The following is a 15,481-nucleotide window of genomic DNA, read 5'->3' on the forward strand; positions in this document are numbered from 1 at the left end:
GGGGTCATCCCACCTCCACTTTTCCCCAGGGTGCTCTTGAGTAGGAAATATTAAATAGAAATATAGCTAGAGAGAGACAGACAGACAGAAACATAGAATAGCTTCGGGAGGGCCTGGATCCTTATGCATCAGGCCCTGACTGTACCTACCAAAGGGTTTTTAAAGGAATGCCAAGGGGAGGAGCAAAAGACCTCCACCCAGGCACAGCCAAGTGCAGACCCTCCCCACCACCTGGCAACCTTGCCCGTGGTCAAATCATCCCCTTATGCAGCTCTACTGTGTCAGGCAAACTCAGATCTCTCAAGGAAACTTCTGTGCGCTCCCACAGATAGACACATTTATTAAACTCTTTGGATATGGTTATTTAATAAGTAGAAGTGTTGGGTATATTTTTGGTCTTAGATGCTGTAAAATATTACTGAAATATCAAGGATATGGGAAACCTTGGGAACTTATATTTTATTTCCTTAAATGTCGTTCCCCTTTTAAACTGATACTTCTTATTAATAGTATCTTCAAACTTGTTTTAAGTTTTCCTCAACTGCTGCTTCTAGCTGGTGTCTCTGTTGGAGACCCTGTACTCCGCACTGGTAAGCCTCTCTCAGTAGAGCTTGGTCCTGGCATTATGGGAGCCATTTTTGATGGTATTCAGAGACCCCTGTCGGATATCAGCAATCAAACCCAAAGTATCTACATTCCCAGAGGAGTAAATGTGTCTGCTCTTAGCAGAGATATCAAATGGGAGTTTACACCAAGCAAAAACCTACGGGTATGTCTGTGTAACCAAGAATTCCTAAAGTTGGTGAAAGATTTAGTGAACTGTTTTGTACTTAGTCCAAATAAACATAAACCATGGATGTACTGTCTAATTTTAATGCATTTATTGTACTATAGAACTAATGCTTTATTTATAAGCTAGGCAAATGATTCAAATTACAAAAGTAAGGGTAAGTCTACTTGGTTTATTTGAGCATTAAAGAGTGAATGTATTTGTTCCTTAGGTTGGTAGTCATATCACTGGTGGGGATATTTATGGGATTGTCAATGAGAACTCCCTCATCAAACACAAAATCATGTTACCCCCACGCAACAGAGGAAGTGTGACTTACATCGCACCACCTGGGAATTATGACGCCTCCGTAAGTACCGCTTGGGTTTTGTCCTACATAGCAGCCTGGTCATATATGACAGTTACCAGGTCTGTGCCCTAAAACTGTTAAAGCATTTCTAATAATGTCATTTTTTTGTTCATTACTTATTAATTTTACTTATTTTTGTGATGATAGGGAAGAAATCTAGAACCTCGCATATACTAAGTAATCACTCTGTCACTGAGCTATATAATTTTTTAAGGGTGGTTTTGTTTTGACCTGGATTTGAGAATACAAGAAGCAAAATACACCTTGTAAAAAAGAAGTATGACATTTTCCTATCTTCTTAACTGATGGATTTGCCTAAATCTCATATTCATTAGGATTAGCATATAAGACTTTGATTTTAACTGTCAAAATCGGTATTCACATCATTAGTTATATACTAGATTATGAGAATTATTACTTTAAGTGCGATGTTTTTATTTCTGCTTAGCGGCGGCACCTGAATCCACTGATATTTTAACTACCGGCTGCACCCTGTGGCCCGCAGTCTTACCCCACTGCAGCGTGGTAGGATTTCCATTCCCACCAGCACTGCAGCAGCTGTTGTTTTTATCTGAGTTGTTCTATTTGTCAGTAAAGACTTGGGTGTCAGATGTTGGGGTGAAAGCCTGCTAGATCAGAGAAGCTGAGAAGCAGCCAGCTGACTTTCCTTTCCAGCAGAGACCCAGCAAGAGAGCAAGCCTCCTCACACCATCTCAAACCAAAAAGACCATAAGTCCCTCCCTCCTCCTTTCTGTGTCTGTCTATTCATCCTACTGGGTCCTCCATACTCTCTGTGGCTTATTCTTGTCTACTAGTGGCTTCCTCTGCCCCCATCCAAGGTAAATTTTATTAATACAGTCTCGGAGTTTCACAGCACAATTAAATATCCTACAACAGTACACCATTTGTAACTTAATTTATTAATTTTATTTATGTCACATAATGTCAGACACAATAGACTCATAGCAGTCTTTGAATCCAAAAATAATTTTGAGAAGACCATGATAACATGTAATGTTCCCCCTAGGAAAATGCAATAAGCAGTTTTTCAAAAAGCATTTGACAAAAACAAGTGTGTGCTTTCCAGCATAGAGAGAACACACATTGAGAGAACACACATTGATTTGGGATTCTAGGACAGACATCTAGAGTTGTTCACTGGCTCAGAGACTCGCTCCTTCCAAGTGGAGGAATTACTCTAGACAGACCATTCATGCGTTAACCAAACTACAGGCTTCCCCTGAAATTTAGAGTTATTGGGAAATAATTGAAACAGTCTCGGTGTTCATAGATGCTATCCTAATATTACTTCCTTTTTTAGATATATTGATAAAAATTAATATTAAATTTTGGGGGGCTTTTTCATTTTTTGAGACAGGCTTTCTCTGTGTAGCTCTGGGCTATTCTGGAACTCACTCTGTAGACCAGGCTGGCCTCGAACTCAGAGATCCCCTGGCTCTGCCTCCCTGAGTACTGGGATTTAAGGTGTGTGACACCATTGCCTGGCTTCATTTGGGGGCTTTTAACATTGTATTTTTCATTAAAGCAATAAGATTATTATTATAATAAAATAGGTTGAAAAGTAGGTGTGAAACCTCCACTTTTCCCTCATCCAGGGAGCGCTCGTCCTTTAAGACTACTGCACATGCATGTGCAATTTATGTAGCTGCTTACTGTGTCATGGGCTCCTTTCCAGAAACCTCTTACCTCACTTTTTTATTACTCAGTGAGCTGTTAATGCACGTAGTATGAAAAAGCATGGCTGTATGTAAGACACATAATAGAAAGTGTACATCTCCCTTCTTACTTGTTCAGTAGCCCCGTTCTGTCCACAAGAGGAACCTGGGGCTGCTTATATTTTGGGAGAACCATTTACAGATTTAGCCACCCTTAAGTTTCTCCTGTTTTCATTTGTTTGTTTGTTTGTTTGTTTTTTACAGGATGTTGTCCTGGAGCTTGAATTTGAAGGTGTGAAGGAGAAGTTCAGCATGGTCCAAGTATGGCCTGTACGTCAGGTTCGGCCTGTCACTGAAAAGCTACCAGCAAACCATCCTTTGCTTACTGGCCAGAGAGTTCTTGATGCTCTTTTTCCGTAAGTTCGATGTGTTCCACCGTTTGCCCCCAAGTTACTATGTGTAGCTGTCTTTTCATAATCTTTGCAGATTTCTAAAATCAAATGTACTGTGTATGCTGCCAACAGTAGTAACTTATAGTGTGCTCTTTTCCATTTCCTTTGCATAGAAACCTTTTATTTTCTTCTTCCAGACACGGGGCTTCACTGTATTTATTCTGCTGTACTTTCTACAGTGACATCATCATTTAATTTCCAGAAAGGAACGTTTTCTCCCTCAACCTCACATCACTAAACTTACTTTTTAAGCCGGCAGTGCTCACAGTGGCTGACGTCCCCAGCCCTCCCGGCACTCCTGAGTCTCTTACTCTTCAAAGTTGCTCTTCCTGTTCCTTTCCCAGAACGGTCTCTGTCCTTGACGCCTTCTTTCTGGTCATTGCCTCCTGTCTCATTCATTACTCGGATTAGACTCCACAGATGGTTCTTGGGAACAGTTCCTAGTGGTGCAGTCAAACTTTGATTCTGTCAGACTCACCTGGCAGAATCCCAGCTATGAGTCAGTCCAGCTGTTTCCTTCTGCTCTGCACAGAGCCCTGAGAGAGACCAAATGGTCCATAGAAATGGATTTCTACACGCACTGCTGTGGGCAGGCCTTCTGCTGTCCCTGCTTGTGATTCTTTGCTCTCTTCAGCAGCTGTTCATGCTGCTCGACATATTTCAAATGCTCAACTCCACCCTTCCTTCTTCCCCTTTCTCCTTCCCTGAGAAATCGGAGACTGGACCTTAGCGCTCCCTCCATTTCCCAGCGCTAGTGCCCCTAATGTACTTTCCATCCTCTCTTCTTCCTTTCCCCTCCGAGTTTATCTCTTGGCTCCTCAAGGACCTCTCCTCTCCTGCCTTTTTTCATAAGTCTCCTCCTTATGAAAGGAAGGGAAGAGGAGAAAAAGGCACGCTTTCCCACGTGTATCCTGCTCCGCCTGTCAGCCACTTCCCCTCATCTTCAGGGCCACATTGAAAGAGCACGTGACCCCACCCCTCCTCTCACCACGTGCTCGCCCCGCCCTTGGCATCGCTGGCCCCTTGAACTGCTCTCCCTCCCCTTGAACTGCTCTCCCGCCCCTTGAACTGCTCTCCCGTGTGTCGGCTTTGTTCCCAACTTGATCAACCTCAAGAGATAAAGTTCAAGCCAAGCACAGTGGCACACGTCTGGAATCCCAGCACTCGGGAGGCAGAGCCAGGTGGATCTCTGTGAGTTCGAGGCCAGCCTGGGCTACAGAGTGAGTTCCAGGACAAGCACCAAAACTACACAGAGAAACTCTGCCTCGAAAAACTAAAAAAAGAAAGACAGAGAGATTTCGGTATTTTTAATTGCTCATGACTTTGAGTGTTGTGTAACCCCTGCTCTCATCCGCTCACACCTCCTGTGAGCTTCAGTGCTTCTAAGGCTTTAATTAGGGTGACTGTATTATTTCTTCTGACTGCATTAACTTTATAGTAAATATGAGTTTCCTGGGCCTTTTTCTATCCCCTCAGGAAATATGCTTCAGATGTTGTTTATAGTTTTAATTTGTGTGCTGTCTTTTCCTGAACAGACTTGGATAAGCATGAATGTCATTGGTGCTATTTCATTTATCTCACTATTTTCATATAGCTCTTCCTCGGGTGCCGCATGGAATACATTTTCACTTTCCATGTACTGTAAATGACAGAGATGGATAATGATAATAAAGTATTTGCTCATTTGTTTTTTGTTGTTTTGAGACAGTGTCTCACTCTGTACCTCAGACTTTTCTGGAATGATATGTAATTCAAACTAGCCTCCAATCATGGATGATCCTCCTGACTCAGCCTCCCAAATGCTGGGGCTACAGGCCTGAACTACCACACCCAACTTGTTGTTGTTGTTTGTTTTGATTTGTGTTTTTGTTGTTGTTGTTGTCTTTTAGGTGTGTCCAGGGAGGAACTACTGCTATCCCAGGTGCTTTTGGCTGTGGGAAGACAGTGATTTCACAGTCTCTGTCCAAGTATTCCAACAGTGACGTGATCATCTACGTAGGATGTGGTGAGAGAGGAAATGAGATGTCTGAAGTTCTCCGGGACTTCCCCGAGGTCTGTCTATAGAAAACTTGACATAATCTTCTAGAGAAAATACAGCAAATCAGGCATATCAGCTGTCGTTGGCAATTAATAGTTTTATGCTGGATAAAGAACAGTGCTTTCAGTTTTCAAGATGCTTTTGAAGAATTTTAAATGAGTATTTGTGATTAATTTGTATATTTAAAGAAAGGGGAAATGAATTCTTCAAAGTCAAACACCTAAGAGTTTCTCATCTTTGTTCTTACTTGAGAGAAAGATAAGAGGGATAAAACAGCTAAGCATTTATATTTAGCTGGGTGTGGTGGCACATGCCTGAAACTCCTGTACTTTGGGAGGCAGAGCCTGGAGAGTCAGTAGTTCAGGGCTAGCCTGAGCTACATGAGACAAGGTCTAAAAAAAGAAACCTAACGTTTAAATGTTTCAGCTTTACATGGGCTTTATGGTCCAGGTTACTGTAGTAACATTTCCTTTTTCACAGAATAGTGGATTTCCTTTGTTTACTTGAAATGTCCAAGTGAAATTGTCTGTTTGTCAGCACTGTGGAACAGGGAAGCAGGGTTGGCATCATGGGGGAAATTCTTAGGGAATTCTGACTGAAAGGGTTGAACATGAACAAGTTAAAATTGTAAGTGGGGGAGAAGTGAAATGTTAAAATGTTACCCTTGGAAACTGGAGGGTCACTGATGGCTTCTGTACCTGTAGCTCACTATGGAAGTTGACGGGAAAGTCGAGTCAATCATGAAGAGGACAGCGCTGGTAGCCAATACCTCCAATATGCCCGTGGCTGCAAGAGAGGCCTCTATTTACACTGGTGAGTTAGGAGCTGGACTAAAAGAACTTAGTGCCTATGTTAAAACACTAGCACCCAATTTTTCCTTTCCTTTTTTACAACTTCTCTCTAAATAACTCCCATATAATCACATTGTTAGCTTTTAAGAAATACCTAATTTATTATGTGTATCGTGAGAATACGTGAACATAAAGTTTTTAAAAGATGTGTGTGTGTGTGTGTGTGTGTGTGTGTGTGTGTGTGTGTGTGTGTGTGATGTGTGTGCACCCTCAGAAGACAGAAGAGGGTGTGAGATCTTCTGGAACTAGAGTTCCAGGCAGTTGTGAGCTACCCAGCTGGGTTCTGTGGACAGAGCTCAGATCAGTTCTTAATCTTTGAGCCATCTCTCGAGCCCCAAACATAAGACGGTCGTAGAGCTGCCCCAAGTGGCATCGTTGCCTTCTTCTTTACCCCCTCTTCTCCCTCACCTCTCCTGCACCCCCAATCCTGCCTTTATGTTGTTGTTCAGCAAATCCAGGACCTTGCATGTACTAGGCAAGCATTCATGAGCTACATCCAAGTTTCCAGTTCTCTTAATAATCATAAAACAATACATTTGCTTTCTTTTTAATGATTCATTTTATTATTAGTCTATATCTTTTTTTTTTCTCTTGGTTTTTCAAGACAGGGTTTCTCTGTATCTTTATGCCTTTCCTGGAACTCACTTGGTAGCCCAGGCTGGCCTCAAATTCACAGAGATCCGCCTGGCTCTGCCTCCCCAGTGCTGGGATTAAAGGCGTGCGCCACCGCCGCCGCCAGCTATTAGTCTCTATCTTAACATAATATGCTATATTTAAGTATATTTGTGCCTCTGTAACTATTTTAGGGGACATAAAAGATAAGATGTGGTATACTTGTGCGTGTACCGTTCATCTTTGCTCTTTCAACTGTCCTGTTTAGTACCTTCATTTCTCCATTTTCAGGACTTACTAACATTCTATTTGGTTCTAAAACAATAGATCTGATATTATGGAGACTTTGACCTTCCCTAACTGGAGCCAGTGTTCCCTGGCCATCCTGTGGCTAGTTTCTCTCCTTATTTCTTGTTTGACTAAACCTGTCTTTTGGAAGTTTTTGCAAGAAAGACTCATGGAAATCTTTATTTTCCTTGAACTCCTGCTGCTTAAGTCTCTAGATTTTCTTTCTGTTGCCTTTAAACTTTAATAGTTGTCTTCTGAGTTAAAATTATTGGACCAATATTTTTATAGCCTGGTAGTTTTTACTAGTATATGTTGACTTTCATAGATTTCATGATTCATCATCTCCTGGGTTAATATAGTAACATTTGTCTTCTTCATGAAAAAGCAGGCTTCATTTCTGAAGGAAATGCCTATCCAAACCTTAACAGTGGTTTGACTGAATATAAAATTCTTGAATCAATATTATTTTACCTGAGAACACTTGTTTAAGCATTAAATATTGGGGACAAAAATCTAAGACTGATTCTCCCTTTTTTTAAAGGTGATTTTTTTTATTGGTCCAAGGAATTTCTCTTTAAGTTTGAAGTCTCATAGCTTTCTTAGGACATATGGCTATATTGATAGCTTTGATACTTCTTCCTAAGTCATGAGCCCTGTCAGTGCCTGAATGTATTTTTTTATTTTGAAAGACTTTTGGGAATTGTGTCTGAAAACTTTTCTTCCAAAAACTTTTCTTCCATTAGACATACTAGACCTCCTTCCTCTGTTCTCCGGCTCTACCATTTCCTACCCAGTCCTTTTATTTAGACTTTCAGATGTACACAAAGTAAATGGCATTTGTTCTTAGTGTTACTTCTAATGACGCCTTTATTCTATAATAGACAGTTTTCCTTTTCTTCCAGGTCTTTGTTGATTTCTGTAAGCTTGTAAAGCAGCTCATCTTGTTAGGCACTCTCTGGGATCTCATTCTGGGGAAGGATGCATGATTAAGGTTTTCTTTTTGATTCACTGTGGTCACACTTTTCCTTTGTGCCTTGGCAGATTCTTTTGCCATCACTGTACTTCCTTCTATATTGTTTTCATTTAAGTATCCTGTTCTGATACTTAGTACCATTACTCATCTCTGTAAGAGATGGGTGGAACTGGCTGTGACTGGTACAGGGGAGCAGGAATTCACGGTTACTTGTGAAGTTTGTTATGGCATGCGGTTGTGTAATTACTATTTCTCTTCAGTGAACAGCAAGCATTGATAGTAACTCTTTGTCCTCTCCCCTGCCTCACCCATTTCATGTAATGGAAATAGGGAAGTGCCTGCATGTGTTGGGTTTTACCTCCATCTTTCTCCTTTTCCTCCATGCCAAAATGGGTCCAAGGAACTTCTGCCACTGGCCATTTTGAGTTTGTGTAGCTTCAGGTGAATTCTTGATACTGCCTCACATCTGTGTTTGTTTGCGCTCATTTAGATCTTCTTACTTGTTACTCTAGCACAGGATTAAATGTGTCTTTGCCTTAGACACTGAATTTGTCGTACTGTCTTTTTTTTTTTTTTTTTCACCACTTTAAGACAGGAAAAATACCTCATTCTTTTCTATGGCTGCCGTTTCCCTTTATATGGATAGAGCATAAGCATGATCTTTTCTAAAAGATACTTGTGTTTTAAATTATGGGATGGTGGTGCTTGAGTGCAGTGCCTGCAGAGGCCAGAAGAGGGCATTAGATGCCTTGGAGCTGGCTGCAGGCCACCCAGCTGGGTGCTGGAACCGGAAACAGCATGCTCTGCAGGAGCAGTAAGTGCTCCTGACTGCTGCACCTCTAGTCGAGATGATCATAGTCTGAGCAGCATGTTTGTGGTGAACATGGGGTTATAGTGTAATTCTGATAGCCATCAAGTGGCACAATAACTGTGAGAAGGATTCTGTTTCTCATCTTCACCGATTTGGTAGCAAACACATAGAAAACTTGAAAAATAGTACAGTGAACACTTAAGAACCTACACCTGGAATTGATGAGTGACATTTTACCAGTTGTTGCTTTGTTACATCCTGGTCAGTCTGCAATGTCAAGTGAACTAACTTTCCCATGTATGTTAACCATTTCAAAACTGCCTGCTGTCTGCTTTCCTTTGGAGTGGTAGTTGTCTTTTATATTGATTCATGAAAGCTCTTTGATCAATGAAGATACTGCTTTTTTTTCTAAATCTACTAGTGCACCTCGGTTTGTGTTTTGATTTTCCATCTCCTACCCCCGCCCCAGGGCTAGTGAGCAAACCCCATTACCTCAGTGCGTCCCCAGCTTCACCCTTTGCTTTCTGTCTGAGTCGTTGTTGTTTTCTTTTCGGCTTTTCTTCGTAGGCACTGAAATCCATGTGTAGGTCATGAGAGAAGTCTTGATCACTTGTGTCTGTTTATCTTTTCTATGAAGTTATCTGATATAAACATACAAGTGTTGGTAGCATTTCATCACAGACCTTAAACACATCTGTGCTTATATAAAAAGTCTGTTCTAAACATTAGATTGGAATAGCTGTGTGGTGTGTGTTTTTAAGTCTAAATATTCATAAGTAGCATTTCTTAAAGACTTGTTTCTAAAACTATATTATACTGGTGTTTTTTATTCTGAATCATGCACTGGGGTATGTAATAAAGTGCTGATTTACAACAATGTTTTCTCTTTGCTTATATAAGCTTGTTTTCTTGGGTTTTGTTTCTTTGTTTGTTTTCTTGCTAAAACAAAGATCAGGGCATTAGGTTTGGAGACACTGACAATATAACCATAGCTGTACATTTCTATTACCTTAAGTTGTATATAGTATATATTTTTGGAAATTGTTTATATGTATTTTATTTTCTCTAATAATATAAGTATATAGGGTAGGCTTTATTCCATCTTAGTAGATTGGAGTTGGAAAAGTTTGGCTGAGATAAATAACAGCTAAGACCCAGAAACTTCTTTTCTTGGTATTTTACTTTTTAGGACAGGGCTGGGTCTGTGCATCAGAGTTTTAGAGACTGGAGATATTCCTCATGTCAACAAGCTTAGTTAAATATACATGTCTGGCTGGGCAGTGGTGGTGCATGCCTTTAATCCCAGCACTCGGGAGGCAGAGACAAGCGGATCTCTGTGAGTTCAAGGCCAGCCTGGGCTACAGAGTGAGTTCCAGGAAAGGCGCAAAGCTACACAGAGAAACCCTGTCTCACAAAAAACAAAAAAAGTGTGTGTGTGTGTGTGTGTGTGTGTGAGAGAGAGAGAGAGAGAGAGAGAGAGAGAGAGAGAGAGAGAGAGAGAGAGATGGATGTATGGTGCAGACAAGCTGTGCTTGGAAATTTATTTTTGTTAATTAATATAAACAGAGAGCGGGACATAAACCCTTTTCCTGGTTTTAGAATGTGTAGAGTAGGGTTGGCTGTGGCATCAAAAGTCCTCCAGTTACAGTTGGTCACCGAGTAGACGCTGTTTCAAGTGGCTGGGGCTCCTTTTCATTCTGGGCTGAAGCTTCCTTCAGCCTCCTGTGCTGAAGTCCAAAAGTGACTCCCTGGTCTTCGGCACATGTTTTGTGGGCTTTGGGAAGTCTAGAAAAATGCATAACTTGCCTGGCCATGGAACATAGAATTTTTAATCACATTCTGTTAGATTGAGGTTGGTTAAATGGTATTATCTAAATGGACAAGATGCTTGGGAATATGGCTAAGCTGTGTGCCTAGAAGAACAAACTTTGGGAAGTGGCTAACAAGACACATAATATGCCCATGGATTCAAGTTTAGGGACAAAACAGTCAGTAGTTTGTGTTCTGACAGTGTAACTTAACAGTGTTCTTCTCAATTTAGGAATTACACTATCAGAATATTTCCGTGACATGGGCTACCACGTCAGTATGATGGCTGACTCTACCTCTAGATGGGCTGAGGCCCTCAGAGAAATCTCTGGTCGCTTAGCAGAAATGCCTGCAGGTAAGTCTTGTGTTGGTTGTCACTGATAGAATTTTAGTGGCTAGCTTAGAACCTGCTCTTAAACTTTCCTTTTTGTCTTTCAGATAGTGGCTATCCTGCCTATCTTGGTGCCCGGCTGGCCTCTTTCTATGAACGAGCAGGCAGAGTGAAATGTCTCGGGAACCCTGAAAGAGAAGGAAGTGTCAGCATCGTAGGAGCGTAAGCAGCCGAACTGTTTGCTTTCCTTTATGTAATTGTTTATTTATTGAGTAGAGACATGCGCTTACTATGTAGCCCAGGCTGGCCTGGGACTAGCTGCTTGCCTTTGCCAACCAAGTGCTGGGATACAGACAGGTACCACCATGCCCGGCTTAATGCTGTTTACTTCTCAAAAGAAAAAGAAAGTGATTGATTTTAAAGAGAGAGGCTAGGAAAATTGATCAGTCAGTAAAGTGTTTACCACATAAGCACAGGGGGACCTGAGATCGATCCTGAGAACCTACATTAAAAAGAAAAAAAAGCTAGGCATGTTGGCACATGCTTCTTATTCCAATACTGGGGATAGGGGTGGAAACAGGTCGGTCCCTGGAGTTTGCTGGCCAGTCAGGCCCGCCTACTTGGTAAGCTCCAGGCCCTGAGAGAGATTCTGTCTCCAAACACAGGTGGGTGGCTCCCAAGAAACAATGGCTGAAGTCATCCACTGGCCTGTGCAGACATACCTACCTGACCCACAGGAGTGGGGGAGGGGGAAGAGAGCATGTTTACCTTCTTCTGGGAGTGCTAGTTCTGAAGTAGAGTTACATGCAGCGCTTCAGAGGCACTTTGTGAAGCAACTCAGGCTGTCGCTGTATCTTTGGCTTTCATTGGTGTGACTTCCCTGATTTAGTTTATCCAAGTCACTGTATCTTAGGAGTGACTTTAAAATTGCAGACATGTTAAGATGAAGTTGTATCTTACTAAAGACAAAGTGTAGATTTACAATTACCACATAAAGCCATACTTTATTCTCAGAACTTTCCTATTTCATCTTGTTGATTAGAAATGAAACTAATTACAGTAAATGATTGTCTCATTTCTCATACTAGATGACATTCAATAATTAGTCGTCATTCTTATTTTCAACAAGACTTTTCTCCCAGGATCATTTACTTCTAAAGTTATATATATGCAAACATTAAGGCTGGGAAGTGGTCCACTGAATTCCCAGAGCCCACTTAAAACAGGACGTAGTGGAGCACTTTTTTCTTTGTTTGTTTTGTTTTTTCAAGACAGGGTTTCTCTGTGTAGCTCTGGCTGTCCTGGAACTCACTCTGTACACCAGGCTGGCCTTGAACTCACTGAGATCCTCCTGCCTCTGCTTTCTGAGTGCTGGGATTAAAGGTGTGCGACACTGTGCTGGGCTAGTAGGACACTTTTCTAATCCCAGCACCCCTACACAATATGGGAGGTAGAGAAAGGAAAGCCCCAGAAGCCCCCAAGACAGCATGTACAAGAGCAAACAAAAACTGTCTCAAACAAGGAGGAAGGCAAAGACTGATCCCAGGGTTGTCCTCGGCCCTCCATGTGTTCCCTGCTACACATACACTCACCTCTGCAAATCTGTATGCACAAAAACTGTTTCTGTGTTTATGTCTTTTTTACATAGGGCTGGGGTATAATGTGCTGATAGCTTATGTGCTTAGGCATGAAGCTTTGGATTTTATTTCTAGCAACAAAAATAAAATTTATTAACTTTTTTTATAAGTTGGTGTTTTGCCAGGTATTGGTGGCACACTCCTTTAATCCCAAAACTGGGAGGCAGAGGCCAGCAGATCTCTGAGTTCGAGGCAGCCTGGTCCACCGAGTGAGTTCCAGGACAACCAAGGCTACACAGAAAAAAACCTGTCTCAAAACAAACAAACAAAAAAATGATGTTCATATTATGTGTATTTGTATTTCTAATTTTCAAATATTTGATTATTTTTCACAAACATTTGTTTTTCTGAGACAGTTTCTCTGTGTAACGACCCTGCTATCCTGGAACTCACTTTGTAAACCGGCTGGCCTCGAACTCAGATCTACCTGCCTCTATCTCCTGAGTGCTGGGATTACAGGTGTATGTCACCACCGCCTGCTCATGAACTTTTCTAATGGTAGTATTTTGTTTTTAGAGTTTCTCCACCTGGTGGTGATTTTTCTGATCCAGTCACATCTGCTACTCTGGGTATTGTTCAGGTATGTCTCCCCTCTGCCATCTGCAGTTGTAATTTAACTAAGTGATCATCAGATATTTACTTTTGTCACTAAAGAATTGGTAGCAATAAAAAAAATGCTTTAATAGCATCCTTAACATTGTGAAAATATAATATATTCTGTTTATTCTTAGTTCTTAACAGTTTATAATAAACATAACCGAAGTCTGGAAATACACCCAGGTAGCAAAGTTTTCTTTATGTTAAGAGTTATCCTACTCATTAAACTAATTCTAACTAGAGAACTAAATAGGCCCCAAGCTGCTTAATGCCAGAATTTCACAGTCTAGTCTGAGGCAGAGGGTCCCGTCAGAAAGTGGGCATCTTCAGTCAGGACTGGAGCCTGGCTCCTCTGCTTTCCTGTCACCTACCTCTGCATCTGGTATCAGGAGGGAAAGTGCAGGAAAGGCACCCGCACTGAATGTGGGCTCCAGAGTGGCACAGTTGTTGCACTCTCTTGTCTTCGTTAACCATACCAGGTGAGAGCAAACGTGGAACAGGTGCTGTCTGCCTAGACGGTTGTTTGCCTGAGTCAAGGCATAATTATAAGTGATGGCTAGTCATTAAAGAAGCCTGAATAAAAGATGTGTGTGAATCAGAGCTGTAGTGTAAAACAATGTCAATATGTTTGTAAGTCTGTCTGTATGTAGGAACAATCTTTCTTGGTTTCTGACAGTATCAGATGAAATCGTACAGGCTAAATCTATAGTTATCAAAGTATTTAATATTTGCTAAATTTTGGGTTTTAAATTGTGGGAGGGAAGTGGAACAAAGTTAGCAATGCATAAAGTATTGGAGTGTTTGGCCTCAGAAAATGAATGTCAAATATTATTTAATTGACTCACAATGATAGGAACTTGAATTCATCAGAACTTTTTAAGGATTTTAATTGAGGTAAATATCTATTCCATCTTAATCAGCCTTTCTTCTTGTTCTGTTCTTATACCATAATAATCTTCAATTGCACCCATTTTCCTTTTTACTATCACATTTGATGTAGTTTTAAGGAAATTGGAATAAGTTTGATTTGTAGATATTACCCACCCTGAAAATGGAGAAATGTGTTTTTTAGTTAAGTTTGGTTTTTGTACATTTTATTCTATTTCAGTTATATTTATATATGCTAATATGATACATAATTGGCCTAAGGAGTTAAAAAGTGCTAACTGGGGACAAATAGATATACTGCACTACTTTGTAAAAGAAGTCTAATTTTTCCTGTTTTCAATCAGGTGTTCTGGGGCTTGGATAAAAAGCTAGCTCAACGCAAGCACTTCCCCTCTGTCAACTGGCTCATCAGCTACAGCAAGTACATGCGTGCCTTGGACGAGTACTATGACAAACACTTCACAGAGTTTGTTCCTCTGAGGACCAAAGCTAAGGAGATTCTGCAGGAAGAAGAGGACCTGGCAGAAATTGTGCAGCTTGTGGGGAAGGTGAGTCAGGGCAGGGGCTGTGCTGGGGTGCTGTACCAGTTGCTGAAATTTAGGTATGCAGATGCCCGCCTGGCTGGTATAAGGGCTCATGACTAATCCCGGCCCCTAGAGCCTGAGGCGGGGAGAGCGCCACAGTTCTGAGGCCAATTTGCACTGCATAGTAAGTGCCAGGTTGTTGTGGGCTGTGAGTGAGATCATGTCTCAAAACAAGCAAAACCTTAAATGGGGAGTATTTTTTAAACTAACTGAACCTTTAAAATTCCATGTAGCATTTGCATGGTCCTGGGTTCATGACAGGTGAAAAGAAGATACCCATTACCAGTCAATTTAGATATCAAATTAGGGCCAGTTAACGTCATCTTTGTGAGAGCACTAGAGCTGGGAATCAAGGATCAGAGTCTGGTTCCTCCAATCATTAGCTATGCGACCTTCAATACAGTCTATAGTCTGTGTCTAGATATTCCAAAGGAAGATGTTGTAAATAAACTCAGTCAAATGAAATCTCACAAGTGAATGATTTCTCAGGTCATACACAGACTAGCTGGACTTAACCCCTTCCCTCTCTTTATATAATTATTGTGTAGCTCAGGCTAGCCTCATACCTATAATCCTCCTGTCTCTACCTCCCAAGTACTAGGATTACTGATATGTGCCACCATGCCAGGGCCTGTTATTTTTATTATATCTGATAAAATAGCCTCCTAATTTTTTCCAACAAAGGATAATATTATTAGATAGCTAACATCTATAGCATATATTACACATCTAGTTTTTAAAGAGTATTGTGATCCTCTCAGAGGAGCAAGAAATAGGCCTGTAAAACCAGATAAA

General features: G+C 41.1%; 1 protein-coding gene across 4 annotated transcripts in view; it reads left to right on the top strand.

The window, feature by feature from the left end:
- Atp6v1a (ATPase H+ transporting V1 subunit A) overlaps window positions 1-15,481 on the top strand; it is a 54,270-nt gene that overhangs the window by 26,852 nt on the left and 11,937 nt on the right. For all 4 annotated transcript variants that reach the window (XM_037209749.1, XM_028872093.2, XM_028872092.2 and 1 more), the window contains exons 5-13: window positions 555-769; window positions 1,002-1,139; window positions 3,080-3,231; window positions 5,157-5,319; window positions 6,010-6,118; window positions 10,882-11,004; window positions 11,088-11,202; window positions 13,134-13,197; window positions 14,447-14,650. In XM_037209749.1, coding sequence (XP_037065644.1) covers window positions 555-769; window positions 1,002-1,139; window positions 3,080-3,231; window positions 5,157-5,319; window positions 6,010-6,118; window positions 10,882-11,004; window positions 11,088-11,202; window positions 13,134-13,197; window positions 14,447-14,650 — 1,283 coding nt within the window. The remainder of the gene's footprint in view (window positions 1-554; window positions 770-1,001; window positions 1,140-3,079; window positions 3,232-5,156; window positions 5,320-6,009; window positions 6,119-10,881; window positions 11,005-11,087; window positions 11,203-13,133; window positions 13,198-14,446; window positions 14,651-15,481) is intronic.

The sequence above is a fragment of the Peromyscus leucopus genome, chromosome 12 (genome assembly GCF_004664715.2).
Source record: "Peromyscus leucopus breed LL Stock chromosome 12, UCI_PerLeu_2.1, whole genome shotgun sequence".
Taxonomy (NCBI): domain Eukaryota; kingdom Metazoa; phylum Chordata; class Mammalia; order Rodentia; family Cricetidae; genus Peromyscus; species Peromyscus leucopus.